General features: G+C 40.8%; 1 protein-coding gene across 5 annotated transcripts in view; it reads right to left on the bottom strand.

Annotated features, from left to right (window-relative positions):
- Positions 1-12,967, bottom strand: part of LOC144577633 (uncharacterized) — an 88,157-nt gene that overhangs the window by 11,320 nt on the left and 63,870 nt on the right. For all 5 annotated transcript variants that reach the window (XR_013521921.1, XR_013521922.1, XM_078336839.1 and 2 more), the window contains exon 4: positions 6,131-6,215. Coding sequence is in view for 3 of the 5 variants with exons in the window: in XM_078336839.1 (XP_078192965.1) it covers positions 6,131-6,215 (85 nt within the window). In the remaining 2 variants the exon portion in view is untranslated. The remainder of the gene's footprint in view (positions 1-6,130; positions 6,216-12,967) is intronic.

The raw sequence follows: 12,967 nt of genomic DNA, 5'->3' as shown, positions 1-12,967 counted from the left end.
CACAGAATTATTGCAAAGTTTCAGAAGAGGTAGATAAGCAAGGGCTACCTAAATATAAGGAATAAAGTTACTTTACTTTAAATGTTTCTATCCTGTCTTTCCAACTAAATAAAAATATGCCTAAGAGCTACAGTCTTTGAACTTCTATGTCCCATGCTGCACCTAACAATATCCTTCACTATACATAGTAGGCATTTAATGGAGCCTGCTTACATCATTCCTCTCTGGTGAGGAGAGTTTCTCTGGATTCAGAAAGAAACTTCCAGAAGATCAGAAGAAAGGAGCAGAGTGAATTTCAAAGGGTTAGAAATGAAGGGGACCAAGTAGACTAGCTTCTTAAGGACCTATTTTGGAAACAGTTTAGTTGGGAATAATTGACTGTGCCAGTTTCTTTTAAAAATCAAAGCTTCAGGAAATAACTTCGATCTTCCTCGGCCGAGGCTGGAGTGCAATAATACAATCTTGGCTCACACACCACCTCCACCTCCCGGGTTCAAGCAATTCTCGTGTCTCAGTCTCCCAAGAAGCTGGGATTACATGCATGTGCCACCACATCCAGCTAATTTATTGATTGATTTTTTAAATAGAGACAAGGTTTTGCCATGTTGGCCAGGCTGGTCTCGAACTCCTGGCCTCAAGCAGTCCACCCACCTTGGCTTCACAAAGTGCTAGGATTACAGCATGAGCCATTGCGCCCAGCTAGACCAGTACTTCTTAAACTTTAATGTGCATATTTAGTACCCTGGGATACTCATAAAGTGCGATTTCAATTCATTAGGTCTGAAGACAGACCTTAGAGGTTTTACCTTCTAAGAAGCTTCCAGGTAGTTCTATCTGGTTAAAACACAGGTGTGTGTTGAGGGGTGAGGAGAGGGTAAACAATGAGAAGAGAAGTAGCCGTAGATGGGACTAAAAAGGTAGGTAAAGGACGTTGTGAAGGACAACTAGTGATAATGACAGAAATGTAAGTGGTGACACAGTAGCAAGTGGTAGAGTTTGGAACCAAAGTTAAGTCTACTTAATCCTAAGGCCTAAGTTCTTAAGTACTGTGCTAGGTTTCCTTTTCTCTCAGGTTGACCCTCTCCACATATCTCCACTATAGAGCAGGGAATAGTTTATCTCCATAATCACAGTTCAGAGCTGCTCAGATTCAAGAGTATTTAAAAGCATTCACTGTACCTTTTCCCATCTTTAAAATCAGGGTACCGTAATGTGACCCTGAGGATATCCATGGGCAGGGGACTACTGCATCAGCACAGGGACAGTGCACCCAGGAAGGATTGCCAGATGGAGAGGCAGAACCACATGATGCAGGATTTTCCCCATTTGTATAGTCTCTTGGTTTGGTTACCTTTCCTGGTTGCAGAGGCCAGTGGCCACAGGATGGGGCAAACACCAGACAAAAGAGAGGCATAACTGTTTGCTTAGAGAATAAGGAAGAAAATGAGTGAAATGGGACACTTGAAGTCAGCTGATCCAGAGAAAAACTGACTGACTGAACATTATGGTATAATCATGAAAGCAGGAACAAAATCAACCAACCATGTTTACTGATGCCCCTGTGATCAGAAGGGAGACCAAGCAGAAACCTTTGGGAGAGGCCAAAATCAAAGGAAAACAAATATATGAAAAAAAGAATCAAAACCATCGGCAGCAAACATTTTCATCTGTATATATAACCATTCATTTCTGTATAGATCTCTGTACAAATATAAGTAGTAGAGGAATAATTTTTTTATATGAGAGCAGGAAACAAATGCCCCACTTGCCACTCAGCTGGCTCAGTGGGCAGGAAAGCTAGCTGACAGATATTTTCCATATCACCAATCCCTAAGAGTTCTTTTCGTCCTATTTGGAAGAAATCTACTTGCCAGCTCTCTTCTTCTGACATCCCAAAAGGAAAAGATACTCCATAAAAGTTATTTCTTTAGGAAAAAGAGTCAGTAAAAACCAGCACAACATCATCAATCCAGAGATACCAACTCCAGCTCCACAAAACAAGCCTGAAGTATCCCTTTGAATTTTTTTTAATTGCATTTTAGGTTTTGGGGTACATGTGAAGAACATGCAAGATTGTTGCATAGGTACACACATGGCAGTGTGATTTGCTGCCCTTTGAATTTTAATGGTCTATGATTATAAATCAGAAGTTATCACTTAAAGAGGACAGCACCACTCTTTTGTGAGAAAGAATAATAGCTCTTAATTTCATGAAGCTTTGTGGGTCAGGGGTAAGAGGGCTGTGGGGAGGAAGAAGGATAATTGGGAATGATGTCTAACCTATATCCTTCTGCTTTGAGTTCCAGAGCAAGATAGTTTTTGTTCTTGGAGGTCTCTAGAGGAACTTGGTTGATTTAAAGAGTAAGCAATCTTTACATACTAAATTCCAAGAACATCAGAGGTTTCATTCATCTCACTCCCTCATACAGTTATACTGATTTAACTGTAAGGATAACTCCATGCTAGAGCATAGCAAAATTCAGTAGCATATTGATCTAACCTCAGTCTATCTCACTGCCCCTCCCTGGATCCAGAGGCCCAGGATTCCAAGGTCCTATGCCTTTCTGACTCAATTATCTTGCATTTATTTAATTTATCTCATCCCAAGCTGAATGACAGAAACCTGGTCAGCAGTATACTAAGACTCCCCCATTGACTTGAACCTGCTACTACATTTTTCCCCCAAAAGTCACTTTCTTACTCATTTTGTTTTATATTCTAAGACCCTATCTTCCCCTGAACTACTATGTGCCTTCTACTTTAATACAAATGACCCCACAACAGTCATTTGAACAAACAGTCCCATCAGTCCCAGTCATGGCTTTGGAGAGGACTAAAGAGGCTTACAAAAAGGAATGCAAAAATAAAATAACTATGTTCCTTAAAAGCGGGGAGATAGTCTGGCAACTGTGCATTCATCCTTTTAATCCTCAGAACAATTGTTTGGAAGTGAGTTCAGGGAGCCTAGGCCCAAGTGATCTCACTAGAAGACCAGGAAAATCTCTCGGCAATTAGACTGAAAATATGAAGATCTGGTCTCCCTGGCCCTTTCCATTGAAGAACACTAAGGATCTCTAAATACCCCACATAACGTATAAAACTCTATACCTGCACCTCCACCCCCAAATGACAGCAAGGGAGAAATGTTTGCTTTTAGTGTTATTAAAACGTTTGCTTTTAGTGTTATTAAATTCCTACCCAAGTTCTTTTTCTTACCCAAAACAGGTGTGCTATATAAATTAAGCCCCTCATCCAAGCATTACTAATAGTTGAGTTTTTGCACTAGTGCACAGTATGAGGTCTCTAAGGACCATTTTACTGTGGTCAGTTAAATCTCAAATAGAAAACCCATTTCTCTGAGGATTCATACTTTCAATATGAGGTTTGAGGCATCCCAAGGCAACCCCACAATAATACCACATTCTGGGCATCATTCAATTCTGTTACAGTAATCCCCAGACATCCACCCTTGTCAAAATCCCAGAACACTGCACAAATGAAGCCAAAGCAGAAACACAGAAAATCATTTACCATATATATGCAACTGCTGTTGTCGTTTGAGAATTAAAACATCTCAAACCTACATGTCTAATTTTATGTTGTATGATAATACATCCCCACCTCAGAGAACCTTATTTCTATCCAATCTCTAAAAACCTAAAATTCCACAAAATCCAAATTCATTAATTAAAACTTGTTCTCCAACAAATTAAGTAACCATGAAAATAAATGTCCATGTTAAAGAATATAACCAACAGGCCGGGCGCAGTGACTCAAGCCTGTAATCCCAGCACTTTGGGAGGCCGAGGCGGGTGGATCATGAGGTCAAGAGATCGAGACCATCCTGGTCAACATGGTGAAACCCCGTCTCTACTAAAAATACAAAAATTAGCTGGGCATGGTGGCGCACACCTGTAATCCCAGCTACTCGGGAGGCTGAGGCAGGAGAATTGCTTGAACCCAGGAGGCGGAGGTTGCGGTGAGCCGAGATCGCGCCATTGCACTCCAGCCTGGGTAACAAGAGTGAAACCCCGTCTCAAAAAAAAAAAAAAGAAAGAATATAACAATAACAAGCCTTATTTTCATTCCTCTTTCACAATACTTTCCATAATTATACTGTATCATAGCATAATTTCCTCCATTTTTCCTTAAAATTTTCAATTCTAAATATTTCCATTCAAAAAACACTAAATTCTCAATTTTCTGTGGAAATCATACCTAATTTTCTATTTTAACCCAACTCCTGCTTGTATGGTTTTATCTCTGTTTTTGATCCATATGGGGAAGAATAGCTACCATTTACTGAAGGCCTATTCATCAGGCATTGTGTTTAAATTATCACTACTTCTTTCAACACCACTGGCAGGTGAATAGTGTTATTCACATTTTACAGAAGAGAATGTAAACACCTCATCTAAGGAAAAGCTCAGAATAAGAATTATTACACCTCATAGGTAAACCCAACAAGGTTATTCCTTCTCTGTCTTCCACCCAGAAAAGAACAGTTGCCATATCAGCTCTTTTCTCACATCTTCTCATTAATCACAGCTTTGCTTAAGCAACAGTCCTTCCCCTACCATAATTTCTACCATACCAGCTATGCCACCAGTTTTCAGTGTTTTGCCTCTCAGCATCAAATTCACCCTTTGTTGCCTGATATGTGGAAATAGATCTGGACCTTTTAGATATTTTACATTTTCTAGCTGGCAAGCTGGTAAGCTTTGTCAGTAGAGCCCATTGAAGGATCCTGCAGGAAAAAGGGGTTTTCCTCTCCTGTCTCTCCATCACCAGGTTCCTAGAACAGAGAGTGAAAAACTGTGGCCTATAGGCTAAATCTAGCCTGCCACCTGTTTTTGTATGGCTTGAGGGAACCCCTCAAGTGGTTTAGGACTTTGAGCCACAGAGAACAAACAGAACATCCTGCTTCTATTTCCCCCTCCATTCTCAGCAAATGCCTCTCTGGCCCAGGTTGCTGTTTCCCCGCCCCTTTTCCCAGTTTTGAGTACACACTCACCAGGGTCATTACAGGGCTTGCTGCCCTGCCTTTGTTCCACATAGCTGCTCTTAGATATCCTGGCCCAAGTTGTACACAAAAATACACTAGATTCCCGAAAGAGTGGTCTCTTGAGCGCCTGGTTCCAGGAATGCCTACAGTAGCACATCTGACACCCTCTCCATGCCCACTTATCAGCCTGTTTTGTCAGTACCCCAGAAGGTTATTCCTGCCTGCTCAGTGAATAAGGATCAGCTCTAGCCTGGGCAAACCAGCAAACCTCTCTTCCAACCAGTGGGCTGCAACTATATATTCTCCAACAAGGTCTGAACTCCCATCCCAACTTTGTACTTGCTTGTTACTCTTCTATCATTGCTTAAAAATTCTTTCTATTAATGTTCCCTATTTAAGTTACTGTGTGGTTTCTGTTTTCTGAGGGCCAGACTGAAAAAGTAGCCCTATTACCCTGATTTGATCATCACACATATACACATATCAAAATAGCATACTGTACCTCAAAAATATGGTTATTATATGTCCATTAAAAATAAAAATAAAGGCAAAAAAGTAGCCCTCTTATAGATGCTGCAGAAGTGGGCTGTTTACTAAATTCAATCTAAAAAGCAAATGTACATCTTTAAATTGAAGCCCAGTTTTTAAAACCATTTTTTATTTTTTAAAAAGACCATGAAGCTTGTATCAGTTTGTTATTAGAACTTTTAACATGTTAAGAATAACTTTTAATGAGAAATATATAGTTTACAACTTGAAAAATGGCAGAAGTCAGAGGAACATTTAAAAATTAGGCCAGAAGTCAGAGGAACATTAGAAAATGAACAGTAATTGATCCACCTGGCTTGTAAAAACCTCTTCTATGGGTTGTAATTTGAAAACGGTATTTCCATATAACTGGATAAGCGATTGTACACACAAAAAAAAGGAGATACTGAATAACTCACTAAAGCTTAATGCCTTCTCTGCATGAAAAAGATTAGAAAGCAAAAGAAAAGGTCTTACTATTCTCTGGATCAGCAATTCTCAAAATACAGTCCTTATACTCCTAAGGAAACCAAACACTTTGGAGGAAACAACACAAAGTCAAAGCTATTTCCATAAGAATTCTAAGCCATTCCTCACCTGTATTGATTGCATAATGGGTCTCTTTCTGCCTCTTCCATTTTTGAAAACGTTTGTCTTCAGGAAACCTCCTTTCCTGGTTCTTCTGAAAACAAAAGTTAAGATTAAGAATTATTTAAAAGATTAAGAGTTTTCAAAAATTCTTAATCTTTCCCACCCTAGACATGTAGGCTCACAGCAGGAAGACCTCACAATGACATGGGCAGAAGGCTCCAGGAGAGCTGGAGGGGCCCTAAGGAGGCCAGGAGAGTCCCAAATTCACATGGTGGCCCACGGGACTGGGGAATCTCCTTTTCAGAGATGGCTGGACCACCCTTCCACTCTCCCAGAGCTACCGGACAGAGAAAGGTAGGGGATGGGCCTTGAGTTCCAGGAAACCACATGCTCAATGGCAGAGAAGGCAAGGAATTAGGGTGCTGCTTCCATCCAAGAAGGAAAACAAGACGAAAAAAAACCCAAAGACAAAAAACTGAAATTCTCCTCCCAGGAGTCTCCGCAATATGGGAAATGCTGCCGTTGGCCTTGAGATCTTGAGAGCCACTGTTCCCCTCGCCCCGCCCCACCGCGGTCTGCTCTTATTTCCGGAGGCGGGAGGGAAATGGCTCCTGAGAGCCTTGCTAGGATAGTAAGGATATGATGAAATTACCCTTTCATTTAAAAGGGTAATGTATACCTTTGATGTTACATTTCTTCAGCATCCTGTGCATAATGTTATATAAATAATAATCGTATTATTTTCAGGAAAAAAGGTAAGCAAAGATATGGCAAACATATAGGTAAATCTAAACAAAAGCCGACTGTGTAACTAAAATACTAATAAAAATGTCTAGTGTGTGGAGGAAGAGGAAAGAACTAAAATACAGGATTGAAATAGCATATAAATGGATGTTTTGATTTAAAGTGTCTTATGGCCTTTATATTGGTTTGGAAGAGGATAAAGATGCTAACTTTAGACTTTGTTAGGTGAAGTTAGTATGATAAAAAGATAGGGTAGCCAGCAAAAAAATAGACAAGGAGAGAGAAAAATGGAATAGGAAAAAGAGCCAGAAAGAAAAGGAAGATGAAGATGTGGGTAAAATAAAAATGGATCTGAATACACCAATAATAATTATTGAACCCTCCACGTCCTGGGTTCAAGCAATTCTCCTGCCTCAGCCTCCCAAGTAGCTGGGATTATGGGCGTATGCCACCATGCCTGGCTAAATTTTATATTTTAAGTAGAGATAGGGTTTCATCATGTTGGCTAGGCTGGTCTCGAACTCCTGACCTCAGGTGATCCACCTGCCTCTGCCTCCCAAAGTGCTGGGATTACAAGTGAGCCACTGTGCCTGGCCTGAATACATTAATAATTATTATAATGATTATTGATTAAACTTTCCTGTAAAAGAAAATAATTTTAGGCTGGGCGCGGTGGCTCACATCTGTAATCCCAGCACTTTGGGAGGCAGAGGCAGGCAGATCACCTGAGGTGAGGAGTTCAAGGCCCGCCTGACCAACACGGAGAAACCCCATCTCTAAAAAAAACTAAAAATAAATAAAAATAAAAATAAATTTAAAAAAAGAAAATAATTTTAGGACTGGATAACATGATCAAAATGCAGCTATATGTTGCTTACAAATACATATCTCAGCCTAGCGCGGTGGCTCATGCCTGTAGTCCCAGCACTTTGGGAGGCTGAGGCAGGTGGATCACGAGGTCAAGAGATAGAGACCATCCTGGTCAACATGGTGAAACCCCGTCTCCACTAAAAATACAAAAAATTAGCTGGGCATGGTGGCACGCGCCTGTAGTCCCAGCTACTCAGGAGGCTGAGGCAGGAGAATTGCTTGAACCCAGGAGGTAGAGGTTGCGGCGAGCTGAGATCGCGCCATTGCACTCCAGCCTGGGTAACAAGAGTGAAACTCCATCTCAAAAAAAAAAAAAAAAGACATATCTCAAAACATGAGAAGAAATACTCTTTAGTGAAAGAAGCAAGTCATAGAAGAAAACATACAGTATAATTCTAGTTATATGAATTTCAAAAATAGGCAAAGCTCAGCAATCTTATTTAGGGATAATGAATAAGTGATAAACTATAAATAAAAGCAAGGAAATGAGCACTGTGCAATTTGGGACAACGGTCACCTCTGCAGAGAGGGAGACAGCAATAAAATGGGGCCACACACAGGGCTTCTAAGGCTCTTGATCTGTTGCTTCAGTCAGGGGATGATTACACAGTTGATTGATATATTTTTATTCTTTACACCATACATACAATTTTGTAAATTGTAACACATGATATCATTTATACTTAAAAACAAAGATTGAGAGAGGCCTGGAGTCCTCAAAAAAAAAAAAAAAAAAAAAGAAGGAAAAATAGTCATGTGGCAAAACGTATAGAAGCAAGAAGTTACCTTCCAGAGCTCCTGACAGCACAGTGCAGGCCACCAGATCAGGAAGCAGATAATTTTCAGGGAAAAGCACCTGCACATGAAGTCCCATCTCACCTGCACTCTTGCATCTGCCATCGCCTCAGTCTATCCTTGCTCTCTGGGACAGGATTACATGCTTTGGCCATTAAGAGTATACATATGAAAAGAAACAGGAAGTCTCAAATGAAACGTCTCAGACATTTAGTTGCAAGCCTTGAACTGAGGTTGGAGCCTTAAAGTCAAGAACTATAGAGCTCACCCTCTTGTCCTAGACATTCTGAGTTGAGCAAAAATGTAGAAAAGGGGCTTGATTGATGCTATGGGGCTTTGCAGTGTCACCAGTCATCAACTGCAATGAGATATCATCTTACTTCCATTAGAATGACTATTATTAAAAAGACAAAAAAATGCTGGTGAGGATGCAGAGTAAAGTGAACTCATATATTTTCGATGTGAATGTCAATTAGTGTAGCCATTATGGAGGCACCTCAAAAAACTAAAAATAACTCTACCATACAATCCAACAATCCTACCAATGGGGATCTATACAAAGCAGAGGAAATCAATATATTAAAGGGATACCTGTACCTCTATGTTTATTGCAGCACTAATTACAATAGCCAAGACATGGAATCAACTTAAGTGTCCACCAGTAGATAAGAAAATGTGACATGCACACACAACAGAGCACTATTCAGCTGTAAAAAAGAATGAAATCCTGTCATTTGCAGCAACATGGATGGAACTGGAGATCATTAAGTGTAATAAGCCACCCACAGAAAGACAAATATCACATGTTCTCATTCAAATGTGGGAGCTTAAAAATTTGATCTCATGGAGACAGAGAGTAAAATAATAGTTACTGGGAGGCATAATAGAGGCTAGGAGGGTTGGGTGGCAGGGTGAAGAGAGGTTGGCAAATGGGTACAAAGATTCAGTTAGATGAAAGGAATAAGTTCTAATGTTCTATGCAAGCATAGGATGACTAAAGTTAACAACAATGTGTATGTATTTCAAAATAGCTAGAAGTAGAATAGACTTGAAATGTTTTCATTACACAGAAATGATAAATACTCAAGGTAATGAATATTCTAAATACCTGTCTTGATCATTGCACATTCTATGCATGTAACAAAATATCACATGTACTCCATACATGTACAAATATTATGTATCAATAAAAAATTCATAAATAGGGATTGCTGGCAAGATGGCCAAATAGGAACAGCTCCAGCATGCAGCTCCCAGCAAGATCGATGCAGAAGGCAGGTGATTTCTGCATTTGCAACTGAGGTACCTGGTTCATCTCATTCAGACTGGTTGGACAGTGAATGCAGCCCAAAGAGGGCAAGCTGAAGCAGAGTGGGGCATTGCCTCACTGGGAAGCACAAGGGGTCAGGAACTCCTTCTCCTAGCCAAAGGAAGTCATTAGGGTCTGTACCATGCACTCCAGCCCAGATACTGTGCTTTTCCTGTGGTCTTAGCAACCTGCAGACCAGGAGATTCCCTCTGGTACCTACACAACCACCAGAGCCCTGGGTTTCCAGCACAAAACTGGGCAGCCATTTGGACAGACACTGAGCTAGCTGCAGCAGTTTTTTTTTTTTTTTCCATAGCCCAGTGCACCTCAAATGCCAGCCAGAGAAAAATGTTTACTCTGCTGGAAAGGGGGCTGAAGCCAGGGAGCCAAGTGGTCTGGCTCAGCAGGTCCCAATCCCATGGAGACCAGCAAGCTAAGAGCCACTGGCTTGAAATTCCTGTAGCCAGCAGAGCAGTCTGAGCATGACCTGGGACATGTGAGGCTGAGACTCGAGTAGGCAGTTCTAAACTCACAGTGTAAACAAAGTTGCTGGGAAGTTTGAACTGGGCAGAGCCCAACACAGCTCAGCAAGGCTGTTGCAGGCAGACTGTCTAACTAGATTCCCTCCTCAGTGGGCAGGCTATCTCTGAAAAAAGGCAGAAGCCCATCAGGGACTTATAAATAAAGCCCCCACCTTCCTGAGACGGAGCATCTGGGAAAAGGGGCAGTTGTAGGCACAGCTTCAGCAGACTTAAACATCCCTGCCTTCCAGCTCTGAAGAGAGCAGCAAATCTCCTAGCTCCAGTAAAGAACAGACTGCCTCCTCAAGTGGCTCCATGACCCTCGTGAAGGGGCCGACACCTCTCAGTAGGAGCTGACAGATGCCTCATACAGGAGAGCTCTGGTGGGTACCCCTCTGGGATGAAGGTAACAGAGGAAGGAACAGGCAGCAATATTTGCTGTTCTCTAGCCTCCTCTGGTGATAACCAGGCAAGCAGGGTCTGGGATGGATCTCCAGAAAACTCCAGCAGACCTGCAGCAGAGGGGCCTGACTGTAAGGAACACTAACAAATAGGAATAGTTTTAACATCAACAAAAAGGATGTCCACTCAGAGACCCATTCCAAAGGTCACTGACTTCAAAGACCAAACATAGATAAATCCACAAAGATGGGGAGAAACCTGCCCAAAAGGCTGAAAATTCCAAAAAACAGAATGCCTCTTCTCCTATGAGGGATCACAACTCCTCACTTTCAAAGAAACAAAACTGGATGGAGAATGAGTTTGACTAGTTGACAGAAGCAGGCTTCAGAAAGTGGGTAATAACAAACTCCTTCAAGCTAAAGGAGAATGTTCTAACCCAATGTGAGGAAGCTAAGAACCTTGAAAAAAAGGTTAGATGAATTGCTAACTAGAATAACCAGTTTAGAGAACAGCATAAATGACCTGATGAAGCTGAAAAACACAGCAGGAGAATTTTATGAAGCATACAGAAGTTTCAATAGCTAAATTGATCGATCAGAAGAAAAGATATCAGAGATTGAAGATAAACTCAATGAAAGAAAATAAGAAGACAAGATTAAAGAAAAAAAGTGAAAAGAAATGAACAAACCCTCCAAGAAATATGGGATTACATGAATAGACCAAATCTATGTTTGATCAGTGTACCTGAAAGTGATAGGGAGAATGAAACCAAGTTGGAAAACACTCTTCAGGATATTATCCAGGAGAACTTCCCCAACCTAGCAAGACAGACCAACATTCAAATTCAGGAAATACACCACAAAGACATGCCTCAAGAAGAGCAACCCCAAGACACATAAATATCAAAATCACCAAGATTGAAATGAAGGAAAAAATGCTAAGGGCAACAAGAAAGAAAGGCCAGGTCACCCACAAAGGGAAGCCCATCAGATTCACCGTGGATCTCTCAGCAGAAACCCTACAAGCCAGAAGAGACTGGGGGCCAATATTCAACATTCTTAAAGAATTTTCAACCCAGAATTTCATATCCAGCCAAACTAAGCTTCATAAGTGAAGGAGAAATAAAATCCTTTATAGACAAGCAAATGCTGAGAGATTTTGTCACCACCAGGCCTGCTTTACAAGAGCTCCTGAAGGAAGCACTAAACATGGAAAAGAACAACCAGTACTGGCCGCTGCAAAAACATACCAAATTGTAAAAACCATAGACGCTGTGAAGAAACTGCATCAACTAAAGGGCAAAATAACCAGCTAGCTTCATAATGGTCCGATCAAATTCACACATAACAATATCAACCTTAAATGTAAATAGGCTAAATGCCCCAATCAAAAGACACAGACTGGCAAATTGGATAAAGAGTCAAGACCCACTGGTGTGCTGTATTCAGGAGACTCATCTCACATGCAAAGACACACATAGTCTCAAAATAAAGGGATGGAGGAAGACTTACCAAGCAAAGGGAAAGCAAAAATTTAAAAAAAAAAAAAAAAAAAAAAAGCTGGGGTTGCCATCCTAGTCTCTGATAAAATGGACTTTAAACCAACAAACATCAAAATAGACAAAGAAAGGCATTATATAATGGTACTGGGATCAATACAACAAGAAGAGTTAACTATCCTAAATATAATACACCCAATACAGGAGCACCCAGATGCATAAAGCAAGTACTGAGAGAACTATAAAGAGACTTAGACTCCTACACACAATAATAGTGGGGGACTTTAACACACCACTGTCAATATTAGACAGATCAATGAGACAGAAAATTAACAAGGATATTCAGGACTTGAACTCAGATCTGAACCAAGTGGACATAATAGACATCTACAGAACTTTCCACTCTAAATCAACAGAATATACATTCTTCTCAGCACCTCATTGCACTTATTCTAAAATTAACCACATAATTGGAAATAAAACACTCCTCAGCAAATGCAAAAGAACAGAAATCGTAACAAACAGTCTCTCAAGCTGGGCATGGTGGCTCACACCTGTAATTCCAGCACTTTGGGAGGCTGAGGTGGGTGGATCACAAGGTAAGGAGTTCGAGACCAGCCTGACCAACATAGTGAAATCTAGTCTCTACTAAAAATATAGAAATCAGCCAGGTGTGGTGGCCTGCACCTGTAGTCCCAGCTACT

Source organism: Callithrix jacchus, chromosome 9 (assembly GCF_049354715.1).
Source record: "Callithrix jacchus isolate 240 chromosome 9, calJac240_pri, whole genome shotgun sequence".
Classification (NCBI taxonomy): domain Eukaryota; kingdom Metazoa; phylum Chordata; class Mammalia; order Primates; family Cebidae; genus Callithrix; species Callithrix jacchus.
The sequence above is the reverse complement of the archived record's forward strand: the minus strand, read 5'-3'. Positions and strand labels throughout refer to the sequence as shown.